Here is an 18,569-nt window from a genome sequence, read left to right on the forward strand (position 1 = left end):
ACCTCCGCTGCAACTAATCAATATAATACCCCTGCAGAATTATATTAAACTTTATAAAATCTACAAATAACATACTGCCTTGTAACTCATTACTGAGTCACCAATAATACCGAGTAACTCAATAAGAGCCTCCAAAAGTGACTGCTATTAACATGCTATCGGTCTCAACAGACCTTAATATAAGTACTTTGCCTGCTATCTATAACATAGGAAAAAGTGAAGAACTGAATCATACAGCCTATATAGTTTGGGGGAAAACCATGATCGTAGCCTATAGTAGAATTCAGGTCTACAAACACATAAAATGATTATTCTGGCACTACCTCATTTGACCAATTTATTCAATGAAATTGGAATACAAGCGGGCAAAAAAATTAGCCTTCTCTTTCTTTCAGTTTCGCTTTTGTAATACATATGCTAAACTTCCTGCAGTGTACTAGGTGTACTGATTGGCACAAAGATAATTTTAAAACTTTCTCAAAAACTGTTTGAGAGTTCCAGTGACAAAATGTTAAATCTTTAATTAAAAACTAAAACCAAAAATGTATCTCTGTATCTGGGACAAGATGCCTAATGTTAATGATACTACATTATAAAATTATATTCCTTCTGCTCAAATGAAAGTCCAAAGATGGTGGAAGTTTTTATTTTATTACAAGAGCAGGATTTCTTCTGTGAGCTGTAACTAAAGTTAAAAGAAAGCTTTTGTTGGAGAAATGCTTGTGTTCTATCCAATTGGAAGTAATATTTTAATAGCTCCAAGACAAACTTTTACAAGGCACCTGAATACAGATACTTCAAAGGAAAAAGAGAAAATACACACATTACTTATAAATGAATATAAGTTGCTTCTTGCTTTTGAGGCTGAAGTGTGTATTATGTGGGTAGTATTACTGTATGTTTTTTGAGTAGTGACTACATCCAACACTTAGAAATGCATTAAAAAGATCAAAAAATGCTTTGTGATGATAAATTGCTTGCTGTTTACCCAAATGAGATTATCTGGAATGGAAAAAAAAAAAAAGAACAATATTGTTCTGGCACTGTTTTATTCCAACCCTTGGCAACAAAATGAGAAGCTATAAAAGGAACCTTTGTCACCAACATCCCCCTGATCATGGGGAGGGGAAAAGGGAAAGGGAGTTTGTTTTTTTACTAGATTATAATTTTATGCAACATATGATGGTATTCACATTGTGTGGTTTTACAGAGGAATATTCTTGTCTGAGTAGAAGTACTGACAATCCCACAGGACTATATGTGAGAACCTGAGGATCTCGGTCCAATGTCCTACTGGTGTTGTGTAGTATTAGTTATGTTAATAAGGTGACTAAAGTCTGCCCCATGATAAGAAAGTAAAGAACCAGACTTAAAATATCTAACAAAAATAACATAGAAGACATTATTACCTCTAGCTGCTTAATGGCAAAAGGAGAACCATCTTGCTTTAATTTTTTAACAATTTCTTCCATACTATTTGCTGAAAAAAGACTAAAAGAAAAAAAGTTAGTAAATTAATTAACTGCTCCAGCCTTCCTCTTCCATATGAAGTGCTAGTAACACAGAAATTGGAAACAGAGTGTAACCAGCTGATTTGGCTTTTCTTAGCAATGTGTTCTCTGTTGTTCAGGTTTAAGTAATTCAGTTGACAGGCATCTCCTCTTCCTTTACAAATCTCTAGCATTTCAATAAACCTCACTTACAAACTCTGCTATTTATAGAGAAACTTTAATTACTACCATTGGTCTTATCTGTATTTTTATAACACTTCAAATCTTTAGCTATCAGCTCCATTCTACTGGTTTGATGTCAACATCTGTCATCTCTGAACTTAGTTACTGCCATCCTTCTTCAGGAGTTTTAGCTGCTGCTTATCACTCTCACTTATTTCTCCTTCCCCTTCTGAAATACAGAAGTTCCAAACAATCATACAAATGGCCTTATACCAATGAGTAAATGCACTATGCAACATTTCCTGTCCAACTGAACAATTACTCTCACAAATCCCCATCCAATTTCTATAGAAAATGTTCATTTTAATGTGCCATAGGCTAGTTGCTTAATATAATGATGTATGAATCAGGCAAATATGCTCAAGTATTTAAAATACTGATGAATGAAATATTTAATGAGCTTCAAATAAAGCTCCCTAAAGACAAAAAAGTTTAAATGACTGACTTGAATGTCATTTCTATCACCTTATCTGTGGAACACTCAAACTGTTACAGGATTTAACTTCATATTCTCTATCCAAAAGAATAAAAAAGAGGAAAAATTGGTGAATACCTGTTAATCTTCTCCATATGTTCATCAAGTACAAACTCCTTTTCTTGATCAACTTTGCTCTATTTAAGAAGCAAATACATATTTTACTTGGTTATTTTAGACTGAAAAACTTATCACAAAAATTGCAATGACTTGTGTTACGGAAATATTATAAATGAACATTTAATATTCATAAGACTGATTTTTAATGAATTACAATTTTGCAGTGTGTATAAATGCACTTGTCACTTTATCTTACGAATGTTAAAGATGTCACACATATTTGACTGGGTGGTTATCTTGTACACAAGTAATCATGATTATTCTATCAATAACTTTCTATCAAATACGTTAAGAAAGCCAGTGTAGATACATCAACTCAAAAACCTGAGAATGTTTAAAAAAAAAAGCTTGATTATCTTACATATATACATGCCTGTATATTTTTTTTACTTAAAAAAAAGACAAAAAAATGCATTTCTCTTCCTTAACTTTTCTCTGCCACTTTACAGAATTTTACTTAGACAACTAAAGAGTGTGAAAGATCTGTTGGCCTTATGTGGAAAGGCTGTCAACTGTTTCATATCTTCTGGCATTAAGGGGTTTAGGGCATAAGCAGATGTTTCAGTAACAGCACTGAGGCTGAGAAAGGTTCCCTGTCATTTCAGCTCTGGTAACTAAAAATACACAGCTTCCTTTTCCATTCAGTGTCATCTTGTAATGTGCTATACTGAAACACATAGTCACTCCTATTTCATAGCTTTCTATTTTGTCAAAATAATCAGCACTACTATGTAAATTAGCTTATCCCATTTATTTTTCTAATTAATCTTTATATATGAACTTAGTAATTCCAAAACAGAAATAACAAGAGTAGGCACTGCTCATTTTAAAGCCAAACAAATGGGGAGTAATACTTAGATTGACTGAATATATTGAATCCTGATTTGACTCCAGAATTTTCCTTTCTTTTGAAATAAAATTACAATGCACACCAAAACAGCTAAAATAGCTACTGAATAACCTAATTGTAAAGCCAAAACCTTTTATTTTCATGCCCATTGTTACATGGGGCTAATGCAAATACTGATTATATATTAACAATACAGTTACATTCACCTCCAAAAATCACAACAGAGAACTATGGGTTTGCCCACTGGGAAAACAGCATCTTTCTCCCCCTGAAAATATTGCTTTAAGACCTCAGATGCTTTCCCTACAATGTATATGCGCTCTGCTAATGCTTACCCTATTGATAACTGCAGTGCTTATTCACAGTCTTTCAATTATCTCAAGGTTACAAACATATAAAATATTTGGGAAATTAAAGGAACAACTTGAACCTTTAAATTCAGGCTTCAAATCTGGACTGCAGATGGTCTGCATCAAAATAATGCTAAAATTTACATCAGATGCATCGAGCTAGCAAAATATTTCTTCAGGTCGACAAAGAGAAAGTTTCTAGGATGGAAACATAACATCCACTTCAAGTGAGCAGCACAGCATTTAATAACGGGCACTATAACTTCTGCAGCCTCTGGACTAGGCCAGTAGTTCTACCCCTGTCGTTTGTGTTCGTCAGAATCCCTGAATTTCAGGCTAACTTCCCAGACTGCACTTGCCATCATGTACAACTCCCAGTCTGCTAGTGGCTATCTATTTTGCCTTCTGCAAAGCATGCTAGAAATCCAGGAGTAACAGGGGAAAAATTAAGCTGCAGTATTATTTTCTGCATCACCATGCTACTGGCTGGAAACTTACATACACACATAGAAAGAGAGAGAGCTGACCACAGTTGGAATTTGAGGGGTATCCAAAATGAAAAAACAGTGAAGAAAGACTTTTAAATTTTAATTTTGACCACTGTAGGCATTAGAGCTTCAAATTAGTATTTTATGGAGTGCAAAGAGTTTGGAAACCCATTATTTTTTAACCATAAAACAAATGATCATTAGCATGGATAAAAAAGAATATGTATTTACATATATTTAACAATTCTGCTTGATTTCAGTAACTGATCAGATTACCTTCACATGGTAAGAGTTCAATAAGTCTGCAATATTTTCTGTTGAAGGAGATTTCAGTGCTATCAGGTCTTTCTCTAAGGCAGGTAGCTATTAAAAACAAGATTTAATTAAAAGCAAGTAAACCAAAATGTACTTCTTCGATTATTACTGCTATGGTAGCAGTACTGTATAGTATATATGTGTATAAACAGCCCCCAACCCCCCCAACTTTCAGACAGATCTTAAAGAGGTACCAAGTAAACAATACAGGGAGCCAGAGTTCACTCTTCATTATTGAACCATCTGGATTTAATTATGTCTGCAGTGATCAGCAAAGAACTCTGCTTCCCAAGCAGACAGTGAATGCGGTGCTACAGCTGCAGCAGGTAAAGCCAGCCTACAACAGTCTGACAGGAAAGAGCAGGAGCCCGGCAACCATGCTATGCTCAAAATGGTATCTAACTAGCTCCACAATGACAGTCATGGGTCTTTACACAGAGAAGGAAAGCAAGTCATTGTGTCTCCTTCACTTAGGTCCATGCAAGTTACTGGAACTTTATGACTCTGACTTTATCAAATATATTAATTTTTACACTTTCTTGCAGCCACTGTAAGAAACAAATAGGATATCTGTTTAGAAGACTGATAAAGAACACATTAATGGAGTGTTAACCTAGATTAAAAACTTTGCAGTTGTATAAATAATCTCTAATTTCAGATACTGTTGTCTAGATTGTACAATTTTTCAAGCAACTTCAATTATGCTCAGTAAATCATGCCCTTCAACAGTAGAATCATGAAGACAGCAACATTTGCTCCCTCTTCCAAGCAAAGCTGTCACTAGCTGGCAAGTGTTATAATGACAGCTTGAGAGTATCTTAACGATCCCTGTTCACAGTGCATGGCCAGCTAATATAATTGTGCCTCTGCATACACTCGAGTTGGTAAAAGTATATTGGTGTGCTACACCACTCAAACTCGTCATTATGGCTGTAGGCTGCACACTTGCTAGCACTGGTTAGCAGCTTACCTTTTCAGATTCTACAAAATGTGTAGCGATGCCAGCTTTTAGGACATCTCTTCCTTTCAGCCTAAATCCTGTTAGTGCAAGGTAATAGCCAATCTTTCCTGATAGCCTTGGCAAGAAATATCCTCCACCTACATCAGGAAAAAGGCCTGTAATAAACAAAACAAAACAAAAATGTGAAGGGAGAACTTGTCCTAATCATGCATGTAACTAAGTAGCTATTTCTTCTTGTCTCACTTTCATCTCCCTGACTTAGGTATGGGTCTCTTACCCAAGTTTCTCCTTGACTTGGTTTGATATTTCTCTGTCATCAAAACCCTTCCTAAAAGCAAACTCTTGAACACCTTCCAAAATATCCTTTCCACTGGCACATAATTTACAAACATATACCAGACAATAGTGTTCATTCTATTTGCCAACAACTTGAGACATTTTTAGATGCCTGGAGAATCAAGTGTGCTCTCAGCGAAAAACAGAAGTGAACAGAACAGAATTGTGAAACAATTTGTACAAACTCAAATTGGATGCTGCTTTTTCTCTGCAGTCTTTTATTACAATAAAAATATCAAACAATGATGAAGTGTCTCTTGCACAGCCACGTTTGAACCAATTTCGGGGCTAAGAATTCATTAATAGATCAATAATATTGCCAGGGCATTCCTGAAGGTGGAAGCGTGAGATGCTGACCTAATACCTGGCTCTTTGATGGGACTATGACTAACCTGCAATTTAAAAAAAATTACAAAACTTCCCAGTTTAGTGACTGTCTTACTTTTTTTTTTTAAAATCTACAGAGTAGGGTAATTTTTAAAAACTCAAAGCTCTGAATAAAATTTATAAGACTTTAAAGTTGTAATTGAAAAATATATAACTACTTTTATCAAAGTTTAAATATTTAAAATCATCACTTTGTCAATATCTACCTTATTCTGTTATATACATTAATCACCTACAAAATAAATTCAAATGCTTATTGTAAATTTTAACATACTTAAACTTAAGAAAACTTAAGCTTAGCTGTGTCAATCTCAGAAATCAAAATGGAAAGAAGCAGTGTCCAGTTACTACTTCAAAATAATCACCAATAGGGCATTCATGAAACTGAAAGTGTTTTGAAGAAATTAAAGGTGTGGTGTTGTTTTTGTTTTGGTTTTTTTTCCCACTTTGAGAGAATAAATGAAGCATGAAAATAAATAAAGAATACAAATGAGCAATAAGAAACTCAGAAAACAGTTGCCAAAGCAGAGAGATTAACTGGGAAATTAAGATGTTCATAAGGAGTTTAAATGGGGTTCTGACAGAAGGTGGTAATTTTTCACTCACAAGTAATTGCCTTCAGTCACAAAAGAGTCAATGTATGTATTAGAGAAAGACCCTATTACAAGAACTTTAAGATGTGGGAAATTAGCGGTCCCTGAATATTCTTCCCCCTTGGATGGATTCAAGGGGAGATTTCTTACAGACAGCTTCTCTTCAGTGTTTTCCCAATAATCTTTACAGTTCATCACTGCCTTATGTTCTCTCTTGCCCATCTCAGCTTTCCTTCTGGTTCCTTCTTGGTCCTCTCTTGGTTCTGCTGACTCTAATACATCACAAAGTTGGTTTTAGGAGCTACTTCCTATCAGTTATAGTTAGTATTCTGTTCCCATTCCCACTGACATGTGTGTTGCCATTAACTGATTTATTCCTCATCCCACAGACATACAGCTCTTCTCCTAAAATGCTGAATGTCTTGTTGGTACCCTTTAAAAGCCCTAAGCTGTATTAACCCCAATTCATCACTTACCTTCTTTTTCATCTGTACTCCCATTCTGAATAGTCTACTCTGCATTTTACCTTCTCAGTTTGAGCCATCATATCTATAATGTCGATGCCAAGACTGTCATTTAGTTTTATGTTTCTGTTCATCTGTCTCCCCTTGGATATCCTATTACTGCAGAAAAATCCCTCATTTCAAAATGAAACTTCTCTTACAAATGCCCTCCAAAGCAAAAAGGCAATTACATTTTTCTCCTCATCCACCGGGACTGCAACAGCAACAACCTCTTCCTCTTTGCTGTAATTAAAATACTGATGCTGAAGTACTATTCTCCCCATGCTCCAGTAAGTTTCCAGAGGAAAAGCCATCTTCCTCTTGGGATCTATAGGGCCCTTCCACATGGCCATACACAGGGAAATTAGTTCTAAATAAACTATGATGTTGATTAGCTTAAGTTGCTTTAGAGGCAAATAAAATGAAATTGAATGGTTTCTTTAATTATTAAGGAATTTACAAAAAGGATTAGTGAAGGTGTAACTAATCTACTTTAAACTTACTTGATTGCATAAACATAGTCTGCTGTAGCTTCTACTGTATCCTTTTCAAGGACCCTGTCTTCCTTATAATTTTACTCCTCTTGTCCCTGTTCTACATATTCCTCCTAATTCTCTCAGTAATGCTTCCCATATGTTTCTGCTTGCTGCTGGGTTTCTCTTAACAAATTCCATATATTTGATTTTTTTTCTTCTTTTTGATACCATTTACCAATTATTTCTCAAATCCCTACTTAAATAAAAGAACTGAATGTCTGCTGGGCTGACCAGGATAAAAGCCTATGCCTGTAATGCTGACTTGCAGTCTGTGCTCTGAGACAGATGCAAGACCCTTCACTGTAATCCCCATTGTGAAACTCTGCAGTTGCCAAGCATAAGATAAAGGTAGTGCTACTACATTGCTACCTTATCTTGCAGAGGTGGTTAGAGATTTATTAGTAAATGACTTATAGAAAACTAAAAACTTAGGTGGATATAGAAGAAAGTGTCCACTATTATTACACCACCACCTTAAAGCCTACCTCTTACAATATACTTTCATCTTTTGTTCTTCCCACCAGTGTTTTTTCCATACCCTCCTACATCTAAGCTGCTTTCCAGTGCTTTATCTTATCTATGTCAGTTTCAGACTCCTACAATCTAGAATTGCCTTTTATTTCTATTTGCACAGTGGCAAATCTATCTACATCCTTTTATTTATGGTTGTGTATAAATGCAGAATAATTGTGTGAAAATGTAGCAGCTGAATGAATGCTTTGTTTTCATTTCACAGAAAAGGTGTAATGCTTACTGAAATAAGTGAACATATGAAAAAATCAATTAATACAATATCTAGACAGCTAGACATTTTAAACATACACCAGAGATCAAAACAGCTAAGCCCTCAAATCCAAACAGGTTTCAGAGGTTTTACTTCTAATAGATCCTAAAAGGGTTTTAATAACTTTCTTTCCTAAGCAAGTTCTAAGCTTTTCCTTTACATGTCTTCACAGTCTATTTTAGTTTAAATAAGTTCTTGTCAACACAAGAAATGTATGTAAAGTACATAATTTTTGTTACTGTAAGACTACTCATATCTTTACCTTTGAAGAAGAAAGTGAAGAAGGTATCTTTATTATTAGAATAATTTTATATGCTAAAGAACCTCTCTTTAGTTTTAAAAAAAACCAAAACCAATTGTTTCTTTCAAATGGGTATCTTGTACAACAACTGATTATGAACTTCAGGGGATTAGCAAATTCATGTTGTATTAATGCTGGAGCTATTTAGTTTACTAAGTTTTCCTTCAGCACAGAAAGATATTTGGAGGCCTGCAACAGTTTTTGCTTTTCTCATCCCAAACTTAATTGTTCAGAAAAATTACATGACATTTATCAACTAGCAGGAATTGCTCTAATATTTTTTTAGGAGTTAAAATGATAATGAGCTTGCTTATATCTGGGGGCTTGTTTATGTTTTATTTTACTTGACACAATTCATTTAATATTTTTGGAATTTTAGAATGAGTCTTGTGAAATGTTTCATACAGGCTGGATAGCAATAAACATTAGATAATATGTGCCAGACACCCTTTAAAAATATGAAAAATGCTAGACCTTTTAAGCATTACTAACAGGGGGCACTACAAAAATCCAATCATTGGCTAAGCGTGTGTTTTAACCTTAGTTGTAATGACATTATTGTACTTAAAATATTCTCAACAAAAGCAGAATATTATAACTTTTATTCTCTCTTCAGAACCAAGTCCTGATTTTTTAATGTTATTTCTTAGTCTTAATATTATGTAACTGTTTGGAAATCCTTATATGAAAATAGTGGTCACTACTCCTTACAACTAATTCTTTGAGGTGAAACTAAGATCAAACCTAATAGCACCAGACATGGTGCCATTTAAGCTGTTTAACCACCAGATAAGGTTCTCTATTCTGAATAAATGTGTTCAACGGGGCCACATATTACAGACTAGCCTCATTCTGCTGCTTGAGGACATAAAGGTAAGAACAACTGCAATCATCCTTCAGCTGCCTTGCCTTGGAAAGACGTAGAAACTAGAAATTTTGCAGGAGAGAAATACAGGATAGGTTATAGGTTTTGAGCACTCTTCATAAACATTGTTGATAAGCAGGGAGAAGGGACTTGGACATTACTGAAAGCATTAATGGAGTATGTATGCCAGCCAATAACAGGTTCAACACTGGTGCCAGGATTGTCTTGAAGAGAAATGTGAATGATTTCACAGGAGGGTTCACTTTAATCTGACTGACTTTTCTTGAGCCATACCACCATCTTCACATAGCTCTGAGACACAACATTTTCTTTTGCACATCTCAAGAGTTGACAAAGAAGCTGTAGGATCAAACATTAGAAAACACACAAGGTACATGTTGCTATTTAAAAAAAAGAAAAAGACACTGTGATCTTGCCTGCACACAATCTGTACACAACTGTAATGGGTCTACATTAATAATCTACAAGAAAAACCGGAATTTCAAAATCTGTCTCATTAACATTGCAGATAAGCTTGTAGTACAGCCAGTTCAACTCATACTGAGTTGCAAATGTAAAGTTGACATACTTGCACTGGGATCTTCAGACTTTATCTGTCTACATCTGTAGCAAAGACTTGGTTCCTCAGATCTACTTCAATTTTTAAAAAATTGTATCCTGACAGTCTTTGTGTCAGTATAGACAGTAAACCCCAGGCTAAGAACATCAATGATCAACCTCCCAGAATACAGATACATTTCTATTAATATAGTAGAAAATACTTTCCATATATGGTCATGTCCAATTCCTTTTTAAAATTCGTTCATTACCACCACTGCTTTCAGTCAAAGGCATTTCATCATGATTACACAAGCAGTGAAATTTTAAACACGTTAATATGTGATAATCTGTTAAAATACTTACCTATTGCTGTTTCTGGCATTGCAAAAAGTGTCTTTTCTGTAGCAACTCGGAAATGTCCATGGACTGAGAGGCCAACTCCCTATGCATGGAGCACAAGCAAAGGACACAGTTATAAAACTACTGGTAAAAATAATCATAACCATAATCCTATGTAGCACACCTCTTGCTTTGCTCTACAATTAAATAATATTAGATTTACCATGCACATCTCAACAAAATATTAAAAGGCCTTTTACAGTTCAAACACTAATAAAGCATCACATTACCTTTATGATTTGGCTGAAATAGCATTCTATGCTTTAAAAGACTGATGAGTCATACAGAGATTAACTTAAAAAACCCACGAGTGACAGCAACAGAAACGAGTGACCCCATTTTCTCAATTAGACTACTAAGGGAGTTGGCATCCTTTTGCTAATGTTACCCCATCTATAATCTTTGCACATACTTCAAACCACCAACAAAACCAACTTTGGAATATACATGAATTGCACAAATTTATAATTATAACCCTTTTAAAAGAAATAATAATTAACTATTCTTATAATGTGATAATTACCTATTTCATCAATACAGAAGTACTTTAAGCAGGAAAAGCTTTCAGCATTATTGATTAAAATTCAAAGTATGTGGTTATAAACTCACTTATTTAACCTGGGGACTTTTGTTCTCCAAGTCAGACATAGAATTCACATTTCTAAGTACCTGGCCCTCTTCTCTAGCAGTGCTTCCTGATGTGTCACTTCCCTCAAGAGCAGAAGAGCTCCTGGTGTTGTCTATCATATTTTCTGATTTAGGCAGTGAGCAGCAGCAGCAAGGCCCAATAAAAATATATTTTTTCAGTTCACACAGAATTAATTTAGATAAATGTTCAAGAGGCAAACTGACAATTTTACAGAAAAATGGTTATCTGACAAAGTTACTATTAATTATTAATAATATTTGAAGTAATCCAAGAATATTTGGATTACTGGGCACAACCACAACATATGGGTAAAGAAGTCTCACTTGTCAAAGCTTATGTACATGATACGTGTCAATAGAAATGTGTGTTAGAACCTACCTGGAGACAAAACCCTCTACTGAGTATTTCACAAGAAGTTTCTTCATACAAATATTTTTTTCTCTCTTCCTTTCCACTGTTTCAGCTTGCTTTCTTTCCTCACTGTTAAATTTCCCTTTGCTTGGTCATTCTATCCATCCAATTTTTCTGTTAGAACTAAGATATCTTAAATATCATTGGCCAAAACAAGTCAGTGTCCGATGAAGATGTAAAAGATTTTTAAGTAACATTTATAATTGTGTAGATACTAGAAAAATGGCACTTTATCCAGCTAAGGCTACTAGTCTTCACAAACGTCTTCACAGTATTTCATACTTTCCATCAAAAACAGTGGGATTAATTGGGTGATATTTGCTTGGACCTGCATTATATATCTGATAGGCTTTTAAGGGAAGAGTAGAATGCAGTAGAACATCTTTTTCATTTTGCTTATCTACAGAGATCTTTGGGTGTGTTTTACATTAAAATTTTAAAAAGTTATCTCAATTTAATAAAAATTACATCCATTTCCTCACACCGTTCTCACGCATTCTTCCCTGGCCTCCCTTACAATTCTGCCCAGCAAGAAATTAATTGTGACTGCTTGTTCCATTAGGGCGATACATGACTAAATTTGAAAATACCTTCAAGGTTTTGCTGTAAAATGAATATCTGCCAGTGTTGGGTTTTAATATAGATGTATGAAGTTTTTAAGATTCCAGTCTAATTTCCTGAAAAATGGACACTTAAGGTAACTAGTTATCATACTTCATTTTATATCCAGAGACTAAGCCAAATCTATACACATGAAGTACTGCTGTTTCAAGGAGGCAAATGGGATTTGAGCAAATACCCGAATCTTATTTGCATGGGGTCCAATCCTATGTCTCATCCCTTATCTGTCCTTCAGCCCTTTCATGTGAGGACTGGTCAGAGGCTGTAGATCTCATCTGAGCAGTAGCAAGGGCAATGGCCCTGTATTTAGTTCTCTTGCAAATGCAAAGCTACATGTAAAGCTGCATTCACTCCTAAAACAGCTCTAAAACTCTTAAATGAAATGGAAATGTGACTTCATCACTTCCAACCTTTTTATATATCATAACAGCATATTTTCACTGCATTTGGTAAAGACTGCTGTTATTTTTATGCATGTTCAGCAACAATGACAACCTTTTTATAAAGATAATGAAATTAAAAGAAATCATGCCTATTTTGCTCTTTCCAATGCTTAAATTAATTTTTTCTAATCCTGCATCTAAGAATACAAATACTCTCTATCATAAAGCATTTTTCTGGCTTATTTTCTAGACAATCAGAAGTTTGTTTAAGGACTCAAATTTTCAGCTTGAATATTAAGTAACAAGGACTAGAGTGTGAACTCCATGAAGAAAGCTTCTCTTCCAAGCTCGTTTTGTTTATAGTGATAAAAGTAACTGTAGAGTTTTAATAATAAAAAGTTGAAAGAGGTAATTCTCTTTTGAAAGAAGTAATTAAATCAGATTTCACTTTCTCAAGTGCTTAAGCCATTTGTTTTCTAGATAGCTTGAAGTTTTATATTATAGATAAAAGCTTAATTTCAGATATATATTTAAAAGACTAAAACTGTATTTTCTTCTTATCCATTATAAAGAAAATGGTGCAAATATGTCCTTACTTCTTTGAAGATAATTTCTAAATAATCCAACATTAAGATAAAATTAGGAGAGAAAAATGAGTTAATGCTTTGAGGGTACAAACCCCAGTAATTTATTAAACTGGTGATCATATGCTTTCATATGTTTGTTTACAACTTCCTAAATGGTTATTTTAACACATTCCCTGTATGTGTTTAACCTTCTCCATCTAATACAGAGGACAGATGCTTATTAGTTTAATAGTATCCTGTGTAAAGAATGAACTTTTCCAGTCAGAAGTCTAAATGCATTCCCCCTCTGTTTCTGGATTTTGTAATTATTATTTTTTTTAAACTTTACTGAAATCTTACACAGCTGGAGCCCCACCTAGGAGGCCCTTCATACTATTAAAATACCTGCAGTTGGGCTGTGCTCACTTCACCAAATAGTCCCAGCATTTACACATATAAGTCTTGATGCTATAATGTCTTTATTAAAATACACTGTATCCTGCACTGTTGGTCCTACCTTTCATCATCTTAAAATATATACTAAAGCTAATGCCTTCCTTCAGACTTTTCCAGGATAATAGATTCCTATGGTGAATCAGGCTTGTTTTCTACTCCAGACAGTTTATCTTAATACTGGCATGAAAGTTTTTTTTCCACTGACAGCTGAATGTTTGAATTTTGTAAAGGATACTTAAAGAATGAGACTAGAAGTTGAGGAGTTAAGAAATTAACAAGAATCAATTTAAACAACCTTTCTGTAGGGTTTATATATGAATTAATCAAAAACATAGAGCAGAAATGGTGGTCTGACAATGTATTACTGGAGATAGATTGGCTATGAAGGTGTTTGGTTACAAATTACAGTTTTATTACTACATGGATATTAAGATATTAATCTTAAAAACAGTGTGTTATAACTCAACTATTAGACTCAGCGCACCTCAAGGAGGCACATAGTATTATAGACACTTTGGTCTGAATTCCTCAACAAACTTCTGAAAAAGCCAGTAGAGTATCTGAATTTTACTTCCCATACACGTGATTTCCTACTCAATGCCATATTTCAAAAGTCATGCGACTGTGTATAGAAAATTTATCATTGATTTCCATTTTTTTCTCATGATGAATACAGAACCTTATTAAAAGTATTTTTCTAATGAAAAACAAGGTGCAAATTACTGATAGATGGAGAAATGGAATACAGCTACTATAAATCTTAGAAGTTGTAGCCAGAGGGCTGTATTATCTTAAATTGAGAATGACCCATATTACTAAATCAGAGAACTCGTCGCATTTAGGGAAGTTATTAAGAAATTGAGGGCCACCACAACAGAGAACCATACAAAGCAAAATAAATATGCCCTTCCTGAATGACACACACAAACATCTGTTCACATACAGAAAAGTAGATCTGTGTCACAGCAAAACCATAAATCACGCTTGTCTATTTACTAAATAACCTAACTCAGACTGTAAAGGAATCACTGCCTAGAAAAGCATAAGCGACAGAATAAAAGAAATAGAAACAGAAAAGGTCTTCAGGAATGTTGCTTGCATCATCTTCACTAGGATGATAAAGAATTCTTAGCTGTTCAAGCAAACAATTTTATGATAATACCAATATTAATATTGTCTGCAGTGAAAGTCCTGTTGTAACTGCACATCCAATGATTACACTCATTTTTAACTGCATGAGAATACAGTTCCTGGCAGGGCTAGAACCACAAAAGAAATGTGGCAATCAACAAACAAACTGAGCATAACACAACAAAAGGCAAATATATCTGAATACAGATGTGTAAAAATAGCCAAGGTGCAGGAAAAATGTTTTCAAAAGCATTAGCTGGCAAAGTTAAGCGAGTGGAATTGATTCAGGAAGCAGCAGGAGCTTATAGCTATGTTAGATCAAAAATCACTGATGTAAGAGCATTACCCCCTGCATCCACACACAGCAAATCTTAAACTGAATCAAAATTAATCTTTATTCATCATTAATGTTATGGACCACTCCAAACAGTATAATCCATTTTTATCTGTAGATACTAACAGACAAGATGACTTGGTGACCCAGAACAATGCAGCATAACAGATCAATTTGGACTAAGAATATCACTTTCTTTGGTTGAAGACATATAAATCAACTCTATACAAGTATTTAAAAAAATATCATTAAAAACCAGTGCTTTTTGTGAACTCTTCAATCATTTAGTGTGGTATTTTAAAACATGTAATGCTAATGTAATATAATTTAAATATAAAATATTAATTTCCACATACTGATTACGTGTTAGAGTTTCTCAGTCCAAATTCCTACAGACATACAGAAGCACAACGAGCTGACTGGAGATAGATTATCTGTAATAATATCTGATGTTTCAGTCTTGTTCTCCTGACCCCTAATTATTTAAACAAATTTGATCCAACTATATTAATAGTAATCATTCAGGTCAGGTTCTTCTTACAGTAAAACTTGGGAAAGAAAATACATAGGCCATTCTGTGCACCAGTGCTGCTACAATGAGTGTCCTTTATCAAGAGAATTTATATTGAATTTTTAAAAGCCCTGTTTTGATTGTTCTGCTACCAGCCAAAACTTATCAATGATCTCAAACCATTTTTATCAGGGTAGTTATCTGCAATAGCTGTATTTTTTCCCCTGTGTAATCTGCAGGGACTGATCCTGTCTTCTGCTGGTGAGCACCCATAGTAGTGTTGCGATCCCACCTGACAGAGTATACAGAAGCCATGGTGGCAGTTAAACACATGCCTCCGCAGCAGGGACTGAGTGCCTGCAGTTTCACGTCCTCTCTTTCCATGTATGTTGACTCCTCCAAGGCAAAAAGCAGCAGGTTGAACAGTTTGGTCTTATGGTCCAGTCTGGCCTACAGACACTGCGGCTCGACAACCATGACACAAACATAAAAACTTCTACCAAGAATTCCTCCTGATTACTCAGAATTTTCTGAAATAACTTATTTCCAGAATTAAAAATGCTTTCCTTGTTTCTTTTTCACTACTGTGTATTACTTTCTAAGACTTATATTTAGTAAGCCTACAAAACTCCCTGGCATCAACAGTCAGCTATGCGTGTTAAAAAATACTCTTTCATGTCAGAGGAAGCAGAACTTTTTATGGACACAAGACTTCTGCTGCAACAGAAAGAAAAAAGATGTAAGAAAACTTAGATCTGAAAACCCTATAGCAAAAGTAATTAATTACTAGCAAGTGAAACTTTTTCTAGTGTTGAATTTCAAAGCATTCTTTCCCCCCCGAATTGTTCTCCAGTGTTTCCGTGTACATAACTGGCCATGTATGTTCAGAAAAAGATAGTAATTGTGGGTTTTTTATTATTTCTAAAATTCTGGAAAACAAGCTCTGTGCCTTTGTCCCTCTGTATCACCTAAAAATACAGCTACTGCAAGAAATCTGTATGTCCAACTCGCCATATATTAATGTCTCCAGGGAGAGCAAGCAACTTACATCAATGCATAACTAAGGCTTTAGGTTTTATCTTAAAACTGAAGAAACACTTCTTGTACTTAAAGACGGGCACATGCAACAGAACTTTATTTAAAGAGGGGCACAGTTATTTGGGATGACAGGAGTGAATTGAGGGGATTTTGTAATGATGTTCTATTTCTCAGGAAAAAGTGCTTAGAAAGTATAATACAGATTAAAACTAACTCAAGGAGAAAATGAGCATTCAAATTCTTCTGGAAATGAGAAAAATTAGCAGAAATATGAAAGGATGGAGAAGCAAGCACAGATAATTCTCTTCAGAACTTTTTTTCCTTGATCTATAATAAAGGGAAGGAGAGGGAAATAATGAGATAACTCTCAATATGAGAGTAGGCATCTACATGAAAGCCTAGAATTAGAGAAAAATAGTGGAACTTTTTGCGAGAAAGAGTCTGGTGTTAAATGGAGAGAACAAATCTGTGCAGAAACCTGCAAAAATCTCTGCAATGACAGTCAACAGTGCAGGGGTAGGAAAGCTCTCCCTGAAGCCACAAAGAAAACCTCCTTCAAACACACAGGTTTCAGGAAAAAAAAATAATCTAGAAAGTACAGTTAAAACTTCAACTTTAGTCTCACAGTAGACAAGTGATGTTTGCTCTGTGATGTGATCTATATGTCATTACATTGCACAGGAATGCAAACACTTATTCTGTAATTCTAAAATACTAAGTGCAGTATGACTGTATACTACCAACATCTGTACAAGTACATTCAGGAAGTCTGCCTTTCTTTTCTGGGTGTAAAATAGGGGCATCCCTTCCTTTTCATAGTGTACATTAAACAACTTGGTCGTTGTAGAGTTGGGAGAGGGAGGGGAGAGGAGTTTTACTTACTGCACCAGTACTGACCCATAATTTTAAATACTTGTTTTCAAGACAGTGCTTTATGATAAGCCCTGTGGGGAATAACATCACATGCGAATTGTTGAACATTCAGTGGTTATTTTTTTTGTTGATGTCAAGAGCTGCTGATAGTATAGTCCGATTAGCTACAAAATGAAGTGCACCATTTGTCCCTAGGATCATACGCAGGAGCTTAGCAAGCAGGCCAACATGCCAGATGGTAAATATACTGTAATATCAGCAAAGAGCGAATCCTTTCTTAGCATTGCCTCAGCATAGTTTTCAACATCCTGTATTACAAAAGCTAAGTGGTACACAAGTCAGTCTCACAAAGATTTGTTTCAGAGTACAAATAACAAATAACTACTTGCAAAATCTGTATTCTATTTTACAGTAAAAGCTGTCTTCAGCTTTGAAGCATTGGGAACAAAACAGGCTACAAGCTTCTATGTGGTACGCATCCATGAGTTTCCAGAGGGAGGGCGAGAGGAAGAGAGAGAATTGGAAAGCAGCTTATCTGGGTTTAGTATGACAATTACTTTTCGTTCAGGGCAGATTTTAGAGCATAAATTAAAACAAAATCAAAGATGTTCAAGTTTCAGAGCATGATGACTGACAAGAGGCATGACATGTTTATAAAAATGAAGAAAAAGAAAAATCAGAAGTCCCAAGAAGCACTGACATTTCTAAGTTCCAGTTTCCTAGCTGTTAAAAAGGGTTAAAGGGGTAATAAAGTCCATTTCAGTATAGAAGTGCTGTGCTATGTAAAAAAATTTTTCATGAACGTTTATATGCTGCAGTTAGTCACCCAAAGCATGATATGTATATATGTATATTAATAACTAATAAGCAGAATTTCAATAGTTTCTAATAAAATTTGCCCCACACATTGAACAACAAATTAATAGCTGTTTGTTCTGTGAGCAATATCCACCTGTGCACTTCATGAATGCACATTCGTTTAAAAATTGTATCATAAGTGGGCAAAAACTGTGAGATTTTTAAGATGTGATTAATTCTA

General features: G+C 34.7%; 2 protein-coding genes across 7 annotated transcripts in view; one reads left to right on the forward strand and one right to left on the reverse strand.

Moving 5' to 3' along the window:
• Window positions 1-18,569, forward strand: part of C6H2orf88 (chromosome 6 C2orf88 homolog) — a 66,245-nt gene that overhangs the window by 32,469 nt on the left and 15,207 nt on the right. The window lies entirely within an intron of this gene.
• Window positions 1-18,569, reverse strand: part of HIBCH (3-hydroxyisobutyryl-CoA hydrolase) — a 49,169-nt gene that overhangs the window by 13,457 nt on the left and 17,143 nt on the right. For all 5 annotated transcript variants that reach the window (XM_030016952.2, XM_030016950.2, XM_041124389.1 and 2 more), the window contains exons 7-11: window positions 10,522-10,600; window positions 5,302-5,447; window positions 4,293-4,379; window positions 2,287-2,345; window positions 1,410-1,491 (exon numbers count right to left, since the gene is read on the reverse strand). In XM_030016952.2, the coding sequence (XP_029872812.1) occupies window positions 1,410-1,491; window positions 2,287-2,345; window positions 4,293-4,379; window positions 5,302-5,447; window positions 10,522-10,600 (453 nt within the window). The remainder of the gene's footprint in view (window positions 1-1,409; window positions 1,492-2,286; window positions 2,346-4,292; window positions 4,380-5,301; window positions 5,448-10,521; window positions 10,601-18,569) is intronic.

Source organism: Aquila chrysaetos, chromosome 6, assembly GCF_900496995.4.
Source record: "Aquila chrysaetos chrysaetos chromosome 6, bAquChr1.4, whole genome shotgun sequence".
Lineage (NCBI taxonomy): Eukaryota > Metazoa > Chordata > Aves > Accipitriformes > Accipitridae > Aquila > Aquila chrysaetos.